The sequence below is a fragment of the Salmo trutta genome, chromosome 22 (genome assembly GCF_901001165.1).
Source record: "Salmo trutta chromosome 22, fSalTru1.1, whole genome shotgun sequence".
Taxonomy (NCBI): Eukaryota; Metazoa; Chordata; class Actinopteri; order Salmoniformes; family Salmonidae; genus Salmo; species Salmo trutta.
The window spans coordinates 21,073,746-21,094,821 of NC_042978.1; the positions used below are offsets into that span (position 1 = coordinate 21,073,746).

Consider the following 21,076-nt stretch of genomic DNA (forward strand, 5'->3'; position numbering starts at 1 on the left):
TCATGACCACCATTGTGGCTGACGGAAACCATTGTTCCAAAGTCCCTTTATTGCATGTTTAATGTTCTGAGCCAGTTCTCCATAGTGAGGACAAAGGAATTTCTCTGTGTCCTAAGATTTATCCTGGGCGTGAGGGGTCATAAAACCCCCACATCCTCATACCCCTAGATCTCTCCTCCTCTGTTGGGGGTTGAGAGAGACCCTGTAGGATTGTGGTCTCCTGTAACCTGACCTGATCAGGACTGTCATGACACTAGCAATGCAAATGGCTCTGAGATACGAATAATATTACTACACAGATCATACACGTAACATTAGCTAGCTAGCTAACAGTACATTTTCTGACAAACTAGAAACATGTAATATCTGAAAATGTTGCTAGCTAGACTCTCTTAACCGTATACATGGATGGACACTTCTCCCTCTCTGTCACGGATGCCATGGTTCCTCTTAGTTTGAAGATGTAATTCGGAGCCTTCTGTGTTCTCTTGTCGACTCCGTCTGCATATTTGCAATCAAACGCCGGAATTTCCTCCATCTCCTTAGCTATCATACTCTACATGGCAGACCAATCCAAACTCATCTCTTGGCATGTCCAATCATGGCTAGCGGGAAGCGGCCTTTTTCCATGGCTAAACCAAGCTAGGCTCGTAATTTAACAATTGTATTTGTATTTACAGATGGAATACAAGTTTGTTATTAAGGCACATGAAAGTTCACATGTCCCAGAAGGCATCTCTGCCAAAAAACACATTTTGATAAAAAAAATAAAGTTTACGTTCAAATGGCGCCCTTGTGAAGTAAACTCAGCAAAAATAGAAACGTCCTCTCACTGTCAACTGTGTTTATATTCAGCAAACTTAACGTGTAAATATTTGTATGAACATAACAAGATTCAACAACTGAGACATTAACTGAACAAGTTCCACAGACATGTGACTAACAGAAATTGAATAATGTGTCCCTGAACAAAGGGGAGGGGTGGGAGGGGTCAAAATCAAAAGTAACAGTCAGTATCTGGTGTGGCCACCAGCTGCATTAAGTACTGCAGTGCATCTCCTCCTCCTGGACTGCACCAGATTGGCCAATTATTGCTGTGAGATGTTACCTCACTCTTCCACCAAGGCACCTGCAAGTTCCCAAACATTTCTAGGGGGAATGGCCTTCACCCTCACCCTCAGATCCAACAGGTCCCAGATGTGCTCAATGGGATTGAGATCCGGGCTCTTCGCTGGCCATGGCAGAACACTGACATTCCTGTCTTGCAGGAAATCACACACAGAACGAGCAGTATGGCTGGTGGCATTGTCATGCTGGATGGTCATGTCATATCAGGATGAGCCTGCAGGAAGGGTACCACATAAGGGAGGAGGATGTCTTCCCTGTAACGCACAGCGTTGAGATTGCCTGCAATGACAACAAGCTCAGTCCGATGATGCTGTGACACACTGCCCAAGACCATGATGGACCCTTCACCTCCAGAGTACAGGCCTCGGTGTAACGCTCATTCCTTCGACGATAAACGCGAATCCAACCATCACCCCTGGTGTGACAAAACCGCGACTCCTCAGTGAAGAGCACTTTTTGCCAGTCCTGTCTGGTCCAGCGACGGTGGGTTTGTGCCCATAGGCGGCAATGTTGCCGGTGATGTCTGGTGAGGACCTGCCTTACAACAGGCCTACAAGCCCTCAGTCCAGCCTCTCTCAACCTATTGCGGACAGTCTGAGCACTGATGGAGGGATTGTGCCATCCTGGTGTAACTAAGGCAGTTGTTGTTGCCGTCCTGTTCCTGTCCTTCAGGTGTGATGTTCGGATGTACTGATCCTGTGCAGGTGTTGGTACACGTGGTCTGCCACTGCGAGGACGATCAATTGTCTATCCTGTCTCCCTGTAATGCTGTCTTAGGCATCTCACAGTATGGACATTGCAATTTATTGCCCTGGCCACATCTGCAGTCCTCATGCCTCCTTGCAGCATGCCTAAGGCACGTTCACGCAGATGAGCAGGGACCCTGGGCATCTTTCTTTTGGTGTTTTTCAGAGTCAGTAGAAAGGCCTCTTTAGTGTCCTCAGTTTTCACAACTGTGACCTTAATGACCTACCGTCTGTAAGCTGTTAGTTTCTTAACGACCGTTCCACAGGTGCATGTTCATTAATTGTTTACGGTTCATTGAACAAGCATGGGAAACAGTGTTTAAACCCTTTACAATGAAGATCTGTGGGGTTATTTGGATTTTTATTCAGTATCTTTCGAAGATAGGGTCCTGAAAGTGACGTTTCTTTTTTTGCTGAGTTTAGTTATGCACGACATACACCTAGTTTCCTGAAACGAGTCACATATTTCAATATAAAGACATACCTTTTTCATCACAGCGGAAGTCACAGGTTTTTTTGAGGTGGTTCTGTACCGTGTTTCATTTCAGGACTCCCACAGTGGTTCCATAGACACAACATAGTGTTGAACAAACTAATTTCCTCAGAGAGACAATAGTAATATTGTGGAGATAGGGATAGGGATATTTACCTGGACCGCAGCTGTATTGCAAAGAAGAGATGAGGAGAACCAGAGTCCTCAGGGTGGAGAGTCAGAAAAGATGGCCCCACACACACAACGGAAGGAGAATAATACATTCTACTATTACCCCAGGACCAGGTTACACTCCCCCACAGAAAATAATGGAGAGAATTATGGATCAAATTGAAGGAATTCGAGTCTGAACGCTTTGTTCTATTTCCATACTTGTTTTATTTACCTGGTCTGCTTAATATGATGGCTTTATCACCTCTGTCTGGGCAACAGGAAAATGTATCAGAGCTAAAAGGTAAGATGATTTAAAGTTATTTTTGAAATCATGAAGTCATCAGAGTCCCACCACAGTGTATGATGCTTTGCGGATTACTACATATCTTTCACACAAAAAAAACACAGTCCACGAATAGGGTTCATGCTTGTTGAAATTGATAATTATGTATGGAGGGCCAGTGTAACACGCTGTTTCCTGTCCTGCAACTCTCTTCATAGTTTCACCACCCCCCCACCCGTCCAGTATTTCTGTGTTTAATGCCAGTCACTCAGCTGCAATCTCCAGGGAATGTCTGGAGCCATGGGGTTGGTTTAGATTCGGGATCGGGCCTGGATTGCACCAATTGGCCAATGAAAGCAGATATAAAATCTCTATTCTACCGAAGGTCTTTTTCTTCCTCCTGCTCTGTGCAGACAATGAAGAAGAGGTGGGTTCCCGATGGGACAGCACACTGATAATGTCAGCACTCCCTGTCACAATATCCTATTATGTAATGCTCTACTCGGTCCGAGTACAAACCCCATTCCGCATTCTCTGCATGTATGAGGAGAATTCCATTTGCTAGCCTTTGCTGAGGTAGTGGATGTCTTCTTGGCCTTCTTGCTGAGCATCAAAGCTGGTGTGATGATAAGCAGTGAGAATATTGGCGTAATGGCAAGGTGGAGTCTGCTATTGAAATTGAAATGGCAAGGGCCAACGAGGCATATTTCATCCGTCAGCTTTGACTGAAGTGCCACGGAACACTGCCAGGCTGAACATTGCCAGGCTGAACACTGCTAGGCTGTTGAGAGTTAAGTTCACAGTCCCCCTTAGCAGCTCTGGGAGTCTCCACCCCTCACAAATCTTTACGAAGGCCAGGCGGGGATAAGGCCAGGGGAGGATGGGTTGGGGCTTCAGAGGGATGGAATTGGGAGTGGTTGTAAAGGGCGGTTCACTGGGTATTTCTGGGGAAGAGAGATAAGTGGCCTTGGGCATTTAAGGAATTCCAGGCATTATACAAAGTCCCCCATATCTAATTCTGCACTGGACCTTGTCATTTAGGCAGTGCATGCGCTGAGCGAGGAAGCAGCTATATTTCAGGGGTGAAGTTGCATCTAATTTCTGCTCAGTGTTTTTCTTCTGATAGAGGAAGGTTAGAGCCTCCATTAGCTGAGGAGTGTTTCCTTCCTTCCTCTGTCTCTCTCTGTCTCTGTGGGTTGGCTGTTTTTGTGTGTCTGCTGTGTATGCACACACTTTTCCTTTTATAAATTACCACCATGGAGGATACTTACAGTTTGTATGGTTCAGATACTAAAAATGTGTCCAGTCTTTATACAAACCAGCAGACCTAACCTGCCACATAACAAGTCACACATTCTCACTAAACAATTACTAAACACATGCTGAACATGTACATACACTCATGTGTTCAGTAAAAAGATGATTCACTCTGGTCTGAGGCGAACCTGGACACGTCTCAGTGTTTTTCCACCTCCTGCTCCTGTTTGCTCTCATCCCTCCACAGAGGAAAGAGTCTGGAAAAAGAGACAGACAGAGAGGGATTAAAGCAAACAGAGAAAGAAAAGCAAATGCCATAAGCTCTCTAAGTACACACAATGCCAGTGAAAAGGTGTGTTGTGATGAGCCAACGATCTGAAAGGAGAGATGTGTGTGGTAACTCTGGTTGATGATTGATGATTAATACGTCTATGCATGGATTCTAAAACCAGGATCAGCTACTGATATGCTGCACATGATGAAAGATCTAATATGGGGATGTTGTTTGGAACTCTTTTTTTCTCAACACCCAACTCATTGCTCGATGTCCCTATTTCTGCTTTTATGTGGCCAAATTAAAAGAGTTCTAAAATGATATACTGTGTGTATGTGAAAAGCCTAATTCCCCTCTATGGCTGTATAAAGATTACAACAGTGGCCAATGTGGATATCCACCATCCAGTATAATCTCATACACAAACATAAAGAGGAATAAGGGCCATTTTGTTATCTAAACCCACAGGGCAGTATGTAGTGTGTATTAGGATTAGGGGTTGACTCGAGTTGTTACTCCACTGCCTAAAGGCTGCAGGCCCAGTGTGATGAACAGATGTAATATTCTCTAGCTCTCTTTCTCTTCTTTTTCGATCTCTCCCTGATTGTTACAGGACCACACTGAGTTGAATTCAACCATGGTGCGGAGCCAGACCAACACTGCCCGTGTGGAGGGCCTGAGGCCAAGCATCATGTACGTGGTACAGGTCCGTGCCAGGACCGTGGCAGGCTTCGGCAAATACAGCAGCAAGCAGTGCTTCCAAACCCTGACAGATGGTATGCTCCGTGTGTGTGTGTGTGACCGCCATGCGGGTCTTTGTGTCTGTGGACTCGGTGTGGGAGATTGGATATTGTAATAACTTCTAACATTAACTATCATTACTGCAATACATTTGTATGTGTCGACGCAGAGCAGGTGGTGAATTTTTTTAATTAAACCGATATTCCCTTGATATTAGGATTTATTTTTAATATACATATTCCAAAGTCAATGTCTGGATTAAAGTAGTTCCTACAAGAGCCATGTATCCTCAGTGCCTTCAGAAATGATTCACACCCCTTGACTTTTTCCACATATAGTTGTGTTATAAAGTGGGATTAAAATGGATTTAATTGTAATTTTTTTGTCAACGATCTACACAAAATACTTTGTAATGTCAAAGTGGAATAATATTTCATCATCATTTTTTAAAAAGGTGTCAAGTTGGTTGTTGATCTTTGCTAGATAGCCATTTTCAAGTCTTTTCAAGACGGTTTAAGTCAAAACTGTAACTACTGTAGGCCACTCATGAACATTTAATGTCATCTTGGTAAGTAACTCCAGTGTAGATTTGAGTTTTAGCTTATTGTCCTGCTGAAATGTGAATTTGTCTGTTAGAAAGCAGACTGAACCAGGTTTACCTCTTGGATTTTCCTCTAGGACTTTGCCTGTGATTAGCTCTAGACCTTTTCTTTTTATCCCCAAAAACTCCCTAGTCCTTGCTGATGACAAGCATACCCATAACATGATGCAGCCACCACCATTCTTGAAAATATGAAAAGTGGTACTCATTTATGTGTTGTGTTAGATTTGCTCCAAACATAATGCATTGTGTTCAGGACAAAAAGTTAATTTCTTTGCCACATATTTTGCAGTTTTTCTTATTGCAATGTTTTGGAATATATATATTTTTTGTACAGGCCTTCTTTTCACTTTGTCATTTAGGTTAGTACTGTGGAGTAAGTACAATGTTGTTGTTGTATCCTATCACAGCCATTAAACTCTGTAACTGGTTTAAAATCACTTTTGGCCTCATGATGAAATCCTTGAGCAGATTCCTTCCTCTCTGTCAACTGAGTTAGGGAGGACTCCTGTATCTTTGTAGTGACTGGGTGTATTGATACACGATCCAAAGTTTAATACATTTACCATGCTCAAAGGGATATTCAATGTCTAATTTTGTATAGTCGATGCAACTTATTATCTGACTTGTTAAGCACATTTTTACTTATGAAGTTATTTAGGCTTGCCATAACAAAGGGATTGACTACTTATTGACTCAAGACAATTCAGCTTTTCATTTTGATTAATTTGTAAACATTTCTAAAAACATAATTCCACTTTGACATTATGGGGAATTGAGTGTAGATCAGTGCCAAAATCTAAATTGAATCAGACTGTAACACAACGAAATGTGGAAAAGTCAAGGGGTGTGAATAAATTATGAAGGCACTGTAGAAAATAAATATATGGCTCTGACTAATTCCATTTGTTCGGGGAAATTGCACATTTGAGGTGTTAGCCATAGTGAGTCTTTGCAGGTGGCACAGCTGCATGGTGTAGTGAAGGAAAGCAGCCAACAGAGAGCCCCTGCATGCTCACAGTGTGGTGTAGCTCGTTAAGGGATCTCTAGCAGCAGCGCCTGCCGAAGACTTGGGGTTGCAGCAGAATCCATTCCCCCCCAAAACAGTTGAGTCATCAGTCTTAGAAAAGTTTTCTGGTCATGGTTAGAGACTATAAAACTATGAACCAAATAAAAAGTTAAAATAAAGCTTTTATTCAAATGTTGCACCAAAATAAGTCTAAAATATTTGTTATCACTAGGAGCTATTTTGAAAGCTTCCACAAAATGGTATAAACAATTATAAGCCATATGAAAACCACAGAATATGAAAAAGGGTGCTGTTCAAAACACAATATGAATGGTTATATACATGAATATAGATAAATACTGGAGAATGTGTGATTCAGTTGGAAATGACAGAACAGCAACACATCCTTTTAATCCGATCTATACATATGAAGGTATGGTGTTTCTGTTTACTTTCTTAACTCTCCCTCTGACACGTGATAAAGAATTTGTGTTGAGATTAGCAGGCATTCTTCTGACTCCTATTTCGTGTGTAAAGGGATTAGCTGTGTCAGGAAGCAATGTGTCACTCTGAGGGACTGTCTGTCTGCACAGATACTAGCCCACATGTCTATGTATTTCACAGTAGAGACACCTTTGACACTGTCCCAATACCATTTAACTGTTCCAATACTGCTATTTCTCTTCTCTCCCATCCTTTCCTCTCTTCTCCTCGCACCACTTCACTTTTCACACCTCTTCTCTGACCTCTTTTACCTTGCCTTCAACTCTCTCCATTTCTCTCCATTTCTCTCCTGTCTTTCTCTCTCTCTCTCTCTCTCTCCCTCTTTATCTCTCACTATTTATATCTCTCTCTCTCTCCCTCTTTATCTCTCACTATTTATATCTCTCGCTCTCTCTCTCTTCCTCTTTATCTCTCACTATTTACATCTCTCTCTCCCTCTGTCCCTCTTTATCTCTCACTATTTATATCTCTCTCTCTCTCCCTCTTTATCTCTCACTATTTATATCTCTCGCTCTCTCTCTCTTCCTCTTTATCTCTCACTATTTACATCTCTCTCTCCCTCTGTCCCTCTTTATCTCTCACTATTTATATCTCTCTCCCTCCCTCTCTCCCTCTTAATCTCTCACTATTTATATATCTCCCTGTCTCCCTTTTTATCTCTCACTTTTTATATATCTCCCTCTCTCCCTCTTTATTACATTTACATTTACATTAAAGTCATTTAGCAGACGCTCTTATCCAGAGCGACTTACAAATTGGTGCATTCACCTTATGATATCCAGTGGAACAACCACTTTACAATAGTGCATCTAAATCTTTTAAGGGGGGGGGGGTTAGAAGGATTACTTTATCCTATCCCAGGTATTCCTTAAAGAGGTGGGGTTTCAGGTGTCTCCGGAAGGTGGTGATTGACTCCGCTGTCCTGGCGTCGTGAGGGAGCTTGTTCCACCATTGGGGTGCCAGAGCAGCGAACAGTTTTGACTGGGCTGAGCGGGAGCAGTGCTTCCTCAGAGGTAGGGAGGCGAGCAGGCCAGAGGTGGATGAACGCAGTGCCCTTGTTTGGGTGTAGGGCCTGATCAGAGCCTGAAGGTACGGAGGTGCCGTTCCCCTCACAGCTCCGTAGGCAAGCACCATGGTCTTGTAGCGGATGTGAGCTTCAACTGGAAGCCAGTGGAGAGAGCGGAGGAGCGGGGTGATGTGAGAGAACTTGGGAAGGTTGAACACCAGACGGGCTGCGGCGTTCTGGATGAGTTGTAGGGGTTTAATGGCACAGACAGGGAGCCCAGCCAACAGCGAGTTGCAGTAATCCAGACGGGAGATGACAAGTGCCTGGATTAGGACCTGCGCCGCTTCCTGTGTGAGGCAGGGTCGTACTCTGCGAATGTTGTAGAGCATGAACCTACAGGATCGGGTCACCGCCTTGATGTTAGTGGAGAACGACAGGGTGTTGTCCAGGGTCACGCCAAGGTTCTTAGCACTCTGGGAGGAGGACACAAGGGAGTTGTCAACCGTGATGGCGAGATCATGGAACGGGCAGTCCTTCCCCGGGAGGAAGAGCAGCTCCGTCTTGCCGAGGTTCAGCTTGAGGTGGTGATCCGTCATCCACACTGATATGTCTGCCAGACATGCAGAGATGCGATTCGCCACCTGGTTATCAGAAGGGGGAAAGGAGAAGATTAATTGTGTGTCGTCTGCATAGCAATGATAGGAGAGACCATGTGAGGATATGACAGAGCCAAGTGACTTGGTGTATAGCGAGAATAGGAGAGGGCCTAGAACAGAGCCCTGGGGGACACCAGTGGCGAGAGCACGTGGTGCGGAGACGGATTCTCGCCACAACACCTGGTAGGAGAGACCTGTCAGGTAGGATGCAATCCAAGCATGGGCCGCACCGGAGATGCCCAGCTCGGAGAGGGTGGAGAGGAGGATCTGATGGTTCACAGTATCAAAGGCAGCAGATAGGTCTAGAAGGATGAGAGCAGAGGAGAGAAAGTTAGCTTTAGCAGTGCGGAGAGCCTCCGTGACACACAGAAGAGCAGTCTCAGTTGAATGCCCAGTCTTGAAACCTGACTGATTAGGATCAAGAAGGCCATTCTGAGAGAGATAGCAGGAGAGCTGGCCAAGGACGGCACGTTCAAGAGTTTTGGAGAGAAAAGAAAGAAGGGATACTGGTCTGTAGTTGTTGACATCGGAGGGATCGAGTGTAGGTTTTTTCAGAAGGGGTGCAACTCTCGCTCTCTTGAAGACGGAAGGGACGTAGCCAGCGGTCAAGGATGAGTTGATGAGCGAGGTGAGGTAGGGGAGAAGGTCTCCGGAAATGGTCTGGAGAAGAGAGGAGGGGATAGGGTCAAGTGGGCAGGTTGTTGGGCGGCCGGCCGTCACAAGACGTGAGATTTCATCTGGAGAGAGAGGGGAGAAAGAGGTCAAAGCACAGGGTAGGGCAGTGTGAGCAGGACCAGCGGTGTCGTTTGACTTAGCAAATGAGGATCGGATGTCGTCAACCTTCTTTTCAAAATGGTTGACGAAGTCATCCGCAGAGAGGGAGGAGGGGGGGAGGGGAGGAGGATTCAGGAGGGAGGAGAAGGTAGCAAAGAGCTTCCTAGGGTTAGAGGCAGATGCTTGGAATTTAGAGTGGTAGAAAGTGGCTTTAGCAGCAGAGACAGAAGAGGAAAATGTAGAGAGGAGGGAGTGAAAGGATGCCAGGTCCGCAGGAAGGTGAGTTTTCCTCCATTTCCGCTTGGCTGCCCGGAGCCCTGTTCTGTGAGCTCGCAGTGAGTCGTCGAGCCACGGAGCAGGAGGGGAGGACCGAGCCGGCCTGGAGGATAGGGGACATAGAGAGTCAAAGGATGCAGAAAGGGAGGAAAGGAGGGTTGAGGAGGCAGAATCAGGAGATAGGTTGGAGAAGGTTTGAGCAGAGGGAAGAGATGATAGGATGGAAGAGGAGAGAGTAGCGGGAGAGAGAGAGCGAAGGTTGGGACGGCGCAATACCATCCGAGTAGGAGCAGAGTGAGAAGTTTTGGATGAGAGCGAGAGGGAAAAGGATACAAGGTAGTGGTCGGAGACTTGGAGGGGAGTTGCAATGAGATTAGTGGAAGAACAGCATCTAGTAAAGATGAGGTCAAGCGTATTGCCTGCCTTGTGAGTAGGGGGGGAAGGTGAGAGGGTGAGGTCAAAAGAGGAGAGGAGTGGAAAGAAGGAGGCAGAGAGGAATGAGTCAAAGGTAGACATGGGGAGGTTAAAGTCAGGAAAGGAACTTATCAAGGCGTCAAGCTCATTGATGAACTCTCCAAGGGAACCTGGAGGGCGAGAAATGATAAGGATGTTAAGCTTGAAAGGGCTGGTAACTGTGACAGCATGGAATTCAAATGAGGAGATAGACAGATGGGTCAGGGGAGAAAGAGAGAATGTCCACTTGGGAGAGATGAGGATTCCAGTGCCACCACCCCGCTGGCTCGATGCTCTAGGGGTATGCGAGAACACGTGGGCAGACGAGGAGAGAGCAGTAGGAGTAGCAGTGTTATCTGTGGTAATCCATGTTTCCGTCAGCGCCAGGAAGTCTAGGGACTGGAGGGTAGCATAGGCTGAGATGAACTCAGCCTTGTTGGCCGCAGACCGGCAGTTCCAGAGGAAGGTTTGGAAAAAGGTTTGGAAAAATGGCGTCGCGGGGGACGGAAATAGCTGGCTAGCTAACCTCGATGATTACTAAACTACACAATTATCAAGCTATGACAAAGACAATTATGTAGCTAGCTAGCTAACACTGCACTAGTCAAATCGTTCCGTTGTAATGTATTAGTATCTACAGCGCTGCTAGTCAGTAACGGTTGGCTAGCTAGCAGTGGGTTTGATGATGACTAGGTGTGTTGATTAAGTCTGGAGTCTGGACAACGGCGTCGCGTCGCGGCTGGCTAGCTAACCTCGATAATTACTCTAAACTACACAATTATCTTAGATACAAAGACAGCAAAGACAACTATGTAGCTAGCTAACTAACACTAACACTACACTAATCAAGTCGTTCCGTTGTAATGTAATAGTTTCTACAGTGCTGCTAGTCGGTAGAAGTTGGCTAGTTGGCTAGCTAGCAGTGTTGACTAGCTAGCTAGCAGTGTTGACTATGTTAGGAGGACGAAAATAGCTAACCTCGATAATTACTCTAATTACTCTAAACTACAGAATTATCTTTGATACAAAGACGGCTATGTAGCTAGCTAAGAAAAATTACTCAGATCAAACAAATCAAACCGTTGTAATGTAATGAAGTGTAATATTACCTGTGGAGCGAAGCGAAGTGCGACTGTTCGCTCCAAACTATTTATATATCCCCCTCTCCCTCTTTATCTCTCACTATTTATATCTCTCTCTCTCTTTCTCTCTCTCTCTCTCTCTCTCTCGTTGCAGATGAGTATAAATCGGAGCTGAGGGAGCAGCTGCCTTTGATTGCAGGCTCAGCGGCTGCAGGAGTGGTCTTCCTTGTATCATTGGTGGCCATCTCCATCGTCTGCAGCAGGTAACAACCACTTAGTCACTGCTCATACCTGGTGTTACCAGGAATATGTTCAACGGTTATGCCTCCCAGGAATTAAATGTGAATATTACAAACGTTTAATACAGTGGCTTAATATTGTCAAATATGGTTACATAACCGTCTTTTGCTGATTCTTTGTTGCAGGAAGAGATCATACATGAAAGAGACTATATACAGTGACAAACTGCAGCACTACAGTACAGGCAGAGGTAAGTATAAAGCTCTCATCCCATCCCACACACACAACACACACCCCCACGGACCCTCCCACTCACACACTCTCCTACCAGTGACTCCACCAGAGGCACCACACAACATCTGACTCCCATCATCCCAGTCTGGCCCTTATATAACATCCTGGCTATTTTGACAGATTATCTATTTAAGACACAGCTCGTTACCTATCCTCCTTCATCCCCGCCTCCCTATTCCTCTCCAGTACATGGATGATGTTCTCTCTCTTTCTTTCTTTTGCTCTTCCACTCTCTCTCTCTCGCTCTCTCGCACACACATGTATGCAAGCACACACACACACACACACACACACACACACACACACACACACACACACACACACACACACACATGTCTCCTACATACAGTGGGTTCTGGACCAGGGCAGTGGTCAGGGAATAGCGTCTAATGTATGTACAAGTTTCAGCGTTTTACAGTTAAAATGATCAATATTGGATAACATGCTGCCAATCGAGTGCCTACAGGGCCCTGACCTTTCACAGATCAATCTGTTACCATGGATTCTGAATCCGGCCTAATTAAGGGTGAATTTCCCAAGAGTCTTGTTGCCCTGTTCAGTTACTCCTCCCTCTCTCTCTCTCTCTCTCCCTCTCCCTCTCCCTCTCTCTCTCTCTCTCTCTCTCTCTATCTCTCTCTTATGGAGCAGAATGGTTTACATGTCTTTGTTGTTTATCAAGGGAGCAACAGTAAAAACATGATGTCAATGTCAAGATCGCTCTCTCTCTCTCTCAGGATTAACAGTCATTCTGTTTGATGGACACTCAGATCAGAGAGGCAGAGAATGTTTACATTTGTATCTATTATTTCTCTCAGCCATCCATAAAAAGATGGTGCCACAGCACAGGTGAAGATAAAATATATAAACTGTTTGCCGTTTAAACAAGACATAAAATTATATGTTGCTGATCATAAATTGAATAGATTCTGCACATGTGGTGTGAAATGATTTGGACGCTGTGCAGATAGTCTCTTATAATAGTACAGTCAGTACAGGTTGCCAAGAAACCCATTATGGGATGGTGAGCTGTTTCTCTTCCCCCGGGCGCCTGAGTAAATCCTCTCATTTGAGTGTGTTTGGATTCACTTAATTGTCTATTAAATCTGAGTATCCTATTGGTTCAAAGCAATTAGGACGATGTCAGAATGAGCCGACCCTGTTCCATTGAGAACCAAGCCTTGATCCCCACAAGAGCCACAGAATAGATGGTCTCAAGTCAACACGTCTGATTGTCCTTTACTTTCAATAGTTTTTGTAGTGTAGAATATATGTAGAAAGAGGCAGATATCAGAAACATCTATAGTTAACTTTGACCTTATACTGGAAACTTTGGCTGGGTTTTCATAATTAACTTTACTTCATTTTTTTTCTCAATCATAAAAGTGAAATGCACACACACATTTAGGGATTGCTTTGCAGGTGCATAGGAAATGTTAAATAACAGTTTGAAGAAACATAGAAACTATGAGGAAGGCTGTGAGGCCAAAATGTTGGCACAAAATACTGATACTGTGCAAGTGCAGTGTGTGGGATCTTATTTATTTTTCTCTGAATCTTAAAATTGGATGTCTACTGCAGGAGGTGATATTTCCTGCAATTTTTCATCTTAGTGTATGTTATGACACGTTTCCCTCTCTTACTTTGCAATGTTTGCTAGGACTTTGTGAGTCACTCTGATCATCTTATATGTCCCTGGGATCAAAAACATTGTTTGGTCTGCTCGTCTTCTGCTTGGTTACCAGGGACTTTGTCCAACTTGCTTGGAGGTAAAATAAACCAATCTAATAATTTGGTAAGCAAAATAGCAAGGGGATGTCTGAGGACAGTTTTGATTACAGAAAAACGTATCATCACAGTTCAAATGGATGCACCAGTGTGTAAGCACCAACATTCAAGCCAAATCTATTTGTGATTTTGATACACTGTTAGGCTTGATTTTCCTTTGGCAAATCAGATCACGCCTCCATTTTGATCCTCCCCTCCTATAGCCAGAAACTTAAACTATGGTAAGGACTGTTCAATGTTGGTCTGACTTATCAGAATCTTCAAGATTATTTTGATCACGGGTACTGGGAATTGTTCCGGGCTGCCTCTGAGAATAGTATTGATGTATACACTGACTCAGTGACTGAGTTCATCAGGAAGTGCATAGAGGATGTTTTTCCCATCCTGATGATTAGAACTTATCCAAACCAAAAACCGTGGATAAATGGTTGCATTCGCGCAAAACTGAAAGCACGAACCACCGCATTTAACCATGGCAAGGTGACTGGAAACATGGACGTGTACGAACAGACCAGCTGTGCCCTCCGTAAGGCAATCAAAGAGGCAAAACGACAGTACAGGGACGAAGTGGAGTCGCAATTCAACGGCTCAGACATGAAATGTATGTGGCAGGGACTCCAGACAATCACACATTATAAATCGGTGACGGACAAGCTAAACACCTTCTTTGCCCGCTTCGGGGAAAACACAGAGCCGCCTTCACGGGACTTACTGCATGTTCCGCTTTTCAAGGAACCAAAGTCGCTTTACAATTGTAGAAATTAAAAGAAAAACTTGAGTAAAAGTAAAGATACCGTAATACAAAATGACTTAAGTAAAAGTGAAAGTAGCCCAGTAAAATACTACTTCAATAAAAGTCTAAAAGTATCAGATTTGAAATGTACTTAAGTACAGTGGTGGAAAAAGTACTACATTTTCATACTTGAGTAAAAGTACAAAGTAAAAGTAAATACTACACATCAAATTCCTTATATTTAGCAAACCAGATGGCACAATTTCCTTTTTTATGACTTGTTTTTGACAGCCAAGGACACACTCCAATTCTCCAACATCATTTACAAAGGAAGCATTTATGTTTAGTGAGTCCACCAGATCAGAGGCAGTAGGGATGACCAGGGATGTTCTCTTGATAAGTGTGTGAATTGGACCTTTTTCCTGTACTACTAAGCATTCAAATTGTAACTAGTACTTTGGGTATCTGCGGAAAATGTATGGAGTAAAAAGTAAAAAGTAAAAGTTGGCAAAAATATAAATAGTAAAGTAAAGTACAGATACCCCCAAAAATAACTTAAGTAATACTTTCAAGTATTTTTACTTAAGTACTTTACACCACTGCTGCTCAGTATGGTGAAGAGAGGAGTGTCTTAGTAGTGTATTTCTTTGCTTGTATGTGTGTGTGGACGGGGGGGCTTAAGGGTAGGCCTTGTCAAAGAGGTGGGGCTTTAAGAGGGACTGAAAGGCAGTGATGGCCTCTGAGTCATGGATGGCTGGAGGGAGATTCAGAGCCTAAGAGCAACCCAGGAGAAGGCCCTGTCGCTGAAGCTCTGGAGCTTCGACCTGGGGATGACAAGGTGGAATGGTGTGTGCGTGTTGGTTGGTAGGGGAGAAAGAGGTCTGAGAGGTAAGTGGGGGGCAAGGTGGTGAAGGGTAGAAGGAGGATCTTGTAATCAATGCGTTGGGAGACAGGGAGCCAGTGGAGTTCACGGAGGACAGGGGTGATGTACTGCTAGGTCTTAGTGCGGGTGCGGAGTCAAACTGCAGAATTGTAACCATCCATTTGGAGATTATGGTGGGAGCTTGATTTGATGCGGCAGAGAAGTGAGTTGCAGTAGTCAAGATGGAAGGAGATTAATGCATGTATGAGGGTTTTAGCGGTTTCAGCCCAACGCATTACCAGGGGCACACTGCCTGCCCTCAAGGACATCTACGGCATCCAGTGTCACAGGAAGGCGAAGAAGATCATCAAGGACCTCAGCAGTCTGAGCCACGGCCTGTTCACCCCGCTACCATCTAGAAGGCGGAGACAGTACAGGTCCATCAAAGCTGGGCAGACAGACTGAAAAAACTACTTTCATCTCCAGGCCATTAGACTGTAAAATAGTCACCGCTAGCCGGCGTCCGCCCAGTACCCTGTCCTGAACTTAGTCACTGTCCCTAGCCGGCTACCGTCCGGCATTCTACCCTGCACCTTAGAGACTGCTGGCCTATGTACATAATCATTGAACACTGGTCACTAATTTTGTTTACATACTGTTTTACATGCTTCATATATACAGTGTATTCGGAAAGTATTCAGACCCCTTCACTTTTTCCACATTTTGATACGTTACAGCCTTATTTTAAAATTAATTAAATACATTTTTTCCTCATCAATCTACACATAATACGCCACAATGACAAAGCAAAAACAGGTTTTTAGATTTATTTGCAAATGTATTACAAATAAAAACTGAAATTCCTTATTTACGTACGTTTTCAGACCCTTTGCTATGAAACTCGAAATTGAGCTCAGGTGCATCCTGTTTCGATTGATCATCCTTGATTGGAGTCCACCTGTGGTAAATTAAATTGATTGGACATGATTTGGATAGGCACACACCTGTCTATGTGAGGTCCCACAGTTGACAGTGCATGTCAGAGCGAAAACCAAGCCATGAGGTCGAAGGAATTGTCCGTAGAGCTCCGAGACAGGTTTTTTTTGTGGAGGCACAGATCTGGGGAAGGGTACCAAAACATTTCTGCAGCATTGAAGGTCCCCAAGAACACACTGGCCTCCATCATTCTTAAATGGAAGAAGTTTGGAACCACCAAGACTCTTGCTAGAGCTGGCCGCCCAGCCAGACTGAGCATTCGGGGGAGAAGGGCCTTGGTCAGGGAGGTGACCAAGAATCCAATGGTCACTCTGACAGAGCTCCAGAGTTCCTCTGTGGAGATGAGAGAACCTTCCAGAAGGACAACCATCTCTGTAGCACTCCACAAATCAGGCCTTTATTGTAGAGTGGCCAGACGTAAGCCATTCCTCAGTAAAAGCCACATGACAGCCCCCTTGGAGTTTGCCAAAAGTCACCTAAAGGATTCTCAGACCATCAGAAACAAGATTCCCTGGTCTGATGAAACCAAGATTGAACCCTTTGTCAAACATCACATCTGGAGGAAACCTGGCACCATCCCTATGGTGAGCATGGTGGTGGAAGCATCATGCTGTGGAGATGTTTTTCAGCGGCAGGGACTGGGAGACTAGTCAGGATTGAGGGAAAGATGAACAGAACAAAGTACAGAGAGATCCTTGATTAAAACCTGCTCCAGAGCGCTCAGGACCTCAGACTGGGTTGAAGGTTCACCTTCCAACAGGACAACGACTCTAAGCACACAGCCAAGGCAACCAGGAGTGGCTTCGGGACAAGTGTCTGAATGTCCTTAAGTGGCTCAAACAGAGCCCAGACTTGAACCCGATCGAACATCTCTGGAGAGATCTGAAAATAGCTGTGCAGCAACACTCCCCATCCAACCTGACAGAGCTTGAGAGGATCTGCAGAGAAGAATGGGAGGAACTCCCCAAATACAGGTGTTCCAAGCTTGTAGCGTGATACCCAAGAAGACACAATTGAGAGCATCCTGTCGGGCTGTATCACAGCCTGGTACGGCATCTGCACCCCCGCAACCACAGGGCTCTCCAGAGGGTGGTGCGGTCTGCCCATCACATCACCGGGGCCAAACTACCTTCCCTCCAGGAAACCTACTGGTGTCACAGGAAGTCACAGGAAGGCCAAAAAGATCATCAAGGAATACAACCACCCGAGCCACTGCCTGTTCACCCTGCTATCATCCAGAAGGTGAGGTCAGTACAGGTACATCAAAGCTGGGACCGAAAGACTGAAAAACAGCTTCTATCTCAAGGCCACCAGACAGTTAAATAGTCATCACTAGCACATTAGAGGCTGCTGCCTACATACATAAACTTGAAATCACTGGCCACTTTAATAAATGGAACACTAGTCACTTTAATAATGTTTACATATCTTGCGTTACTCATCTCGTATATACTGTATTCTATGCTATTCTGCTGTATCTTAGTCTATGCTGCTCTGACATTGCTCGTCCACATATATTCTTAATTCCATTCCTTTGTTAGATATTACTGCACTGTTGGAGCTAGAAACACAAGCATTTTGCTTCACCCGCAGTAACATCTGCTATACATGCGTATGTGACCAATAATATTTGATTTGATTTGACATGAGTCTGTAATCTCTGCCAAAGGTGCTTCAACAAAGTACTGAGTAAAGGGCCTGAATACTTATGTAAATGTGATATGTGTGTATTTTGTTGTGTGTATTGTGTGTATTGTTTTGTATTTTTAGGTATTACTGCACTGTTGGAGCTAGAAACATAAGCATTTCACTGCACCTGCATAACATCTGCAAAATATGTGTACCCGACCCAATAACATTTGGGTCGGGTACACATGGCCTCATAAAATCGGTTCCAGGACAACAGTCAGGATGGACTCTTCAGTCTAAAAAACACATTTATGCCCACTCACACACATACACACTTGCCAAATCACACACATATTTTCATAAGGGTCTCTGCATTCTGTATTTCTCATTTGGCCATTGCTCCGGATGACAGTAGCACTCAGATTCCAAGCTACTATTGTCAGTGACTCACCCCTATCATCTGTGCAGAGGGTAATGTGATATTGTGTCATTTTTATCAGTTTATGCTCAGTTCCTGAAGGTGGGAGAGAGGAGCCAAGGAAATTGCCTTCCACAGCAATTACGGGAAATAGTTTACATCTGTGTGTGTGTGAGAGCAAGAGAGAGAGTCTGGAAAGAAAAACATGGAGATGACACGCACACACATACTGTACATACATATAGTCACACACAGACAAAAACTGATGATATATTTGTTTGAGCTTCCCCGTGCTTATCCTAACCTCTCCTCCTCCTCGGCCTTTGTTCCAGAACTCTCTCTGAGACCGGACATGTCCAACTGCCCTTCCCCCATGGGATGCCCCACCCACTTCTCTGGCTCACCAGGGATTAAGATCTACATCGATCCCTTCACCTACGAGGACCCCAACGAGGCCGTCCGAGAGTTTGCCAAGGAGATCGACGTGTCTTGTGTGAAGATTGAGGAGGTCATTGGTGCAGGTGACATGGTGGAAATGGAGTACCTCTGCTGCATCCATGAATCTATATAATTTTCTCCTCCACTTTCTCTTTACCTGTACAGTATCCAGGTGTTAGCACAGCTATTCAGTTTTTTTAAAACCACTTTTTCCATCTAATTTGTTTTGCTTTTAGATAGAGAACCATATCCACTTCACAGAACTGCTCTCTTTACAGGGAGCAATTTTAGCCGCTATCTCAGTAACCGGACCGCCTCCATTCATCTATAATTCATGCTGATTTTATCTGTTGGGGACATTTATTTTTTACTTGACTTGACATATTCATGCATTCAGCAAAAGAACGGTCCTCTCACTGGCTGATGTTTGACATCTGCGGACTTGTCAGCACAGCACTTGTCTTATGACCCTGAAACTGGGCTCTATTATCTCTGTGTCTGTCACACATACAGTGTTTTATCTTTATGGGGACTTTTGATTGTACATGTGCTATATGTATTAGAATAGGAAGTTAAAATATATGGCATCAGCTTGCATACATGTAGCTGGCTTTGTAATAAGGTAATCAATTAGTAATCCCATGTCTTTCCCTCCAGGCGAGTTTGGGGAGGTGTATAAGGGTCGTCTGAAGCCGGCTGGGAAGAGGGAGCTGTACGTGGCCATTAAGACCCTGAAGGCAGGCTACGTGGAGAAGCAGAGGCGGGACTTCCTGTCTGAGGCCAGCATCATGGGCCAGTTTGACCACCCCAACATCATCCGACTGGAGGGCGTGGTCACTAAGAGCCGGCCAGTCATGATCATCACAGAGTTTATGGAGAACGGGGCCCTGGACTCCTTCCTGAGGGTGAGAAAGGGAGCACTGCTTTGTTATTATGTTTTAACCTCCTCTGTTCAGAACACCACCCCGGGCACAGCTTTCACTTAACAGGGCCACTGTGTGGTTTCATCCAGTGCCTTCAGAAAGTATTCACACCCATTGACCTTTTCCACATTTTGTTGTGTTACAAAGTGGGATTAAAATGGATTTAATTGTTATTTTTTGTCAGCAATACACACAAAATACTCTGTAATGTCAAAGTGGAACAAAATTATTATAAATTGTTTCAATTGACGGAAAATAAAACACTAATATATCTTGATTAGATAAGTATTCAACCCCCTGAGTCAATACATGTTATAATCACGTTTGGCAGCGATTACAGCTGTGAGTCTTTCTGGGTAAATCTCTGTACAATATTTGCCCATTATTCTTAAAAAATGTGTCAAGCTCTGTCAAGTTGGTTATTGGTTATTGCTAGACAGCCATTTTCATGTCTTGCCATTGATTTTCAAGCAGATTTTAAGTCAAAACTGTAACTAGGCCACTCAGGAACATTCAATTGTGTCTTAGTAAATATCTCCAGTGTATATTTGGCCTTGTGTTTTAGGTTATTGTCCTGCTGAAAGGTGAATTTGTCTTAGAGTGTCTGTCGGAAAGCAGACTGAACCAGGTTTCCTCTAGGATTTTGCCTGTGCTTAGCTCTATTCCGTTTCTTTTTATCCTAAAAACTCCCTCGTTTTTGCTGATGACAAACATACCCATAACATGCAGCCACCACCATTCTTGAAAGTATGAAGAGTGGTACTCAGTGATGTGTTGGATTTTCCCCAAATGTACTTATATTTGTAAGAAAGATTCACAGCTGACATACTTATAAGTATATCACATACTTTCTGAAGGCACTTTATATGAATCATATTGATCGATCAGCTGAAGCTTTTATAGTTAATTTGACAGTCTTACACAAACAGTGAAGTATGATTATTGAGAATAGTTGGCACAAGGATTATGACAATGGAGATTTAAAGCTATCTGGAGGATAAAGGTTTTTCGATATAGCAGGGAATTGAGATCTGATAAACAACCTTGGCATGAATTGGAAAGAGAATCTAAAGCTTGTGTGTGTAAGCACGATTTCTATTTATCAATAACATTTGATTTCTCCTAATGTAATTCATGAGATTAACGTAAATGCAATTGTTCCACCCAGAGCCCTTTGAGGCAATGTAGCTAATATATTCACAGTGCCCTGATTCAAAGTGCCAGCCTGGTACAGTTTAGTGCTTCTTCTAACTCCTTGGAAACAGAGAACATGGAACCCAATCAATACGTGGCCTAGTTTTCTAATCCCCTCAACCTGTTTC

At 44.1% G+C, this 21,076-nt stretch overlaps 1 protein-coding gene across 1 annotated transcript in view; it reads left to right on the forward strand.

Annotated features, from left to right (window-relative positions):
• Positions 1–21,076, forward strand: part of LOC115158359 (ephrin type-B receptor 1) — a 203,742-nt gene that overhangs the window by 153,045 nt on the left and 29,621 nt on the right. The window contains exons 7-11 of the mRNA XM_029707199.1: positions 4,948–5,110; positions 11,591–11,699; positions 11,862–11,926; positions 18,726–18,914; positions 19,489–19,736. Coding sequence (XP_029563059.1) covers positions 4,948–5,110; positions 11,591–11,699; positions 11,862–11,926; positions 18,726–18,914; positions 19,489–19,736 — 774 coding nt within the window. The remainder of the gene's footprint in view (positions 1–4,947; positions 5,111–11,590; positions 11,700–11,861; positions 11,927–18,725; positions 18,915–19,488; positions 19,737–21,076) is intronic.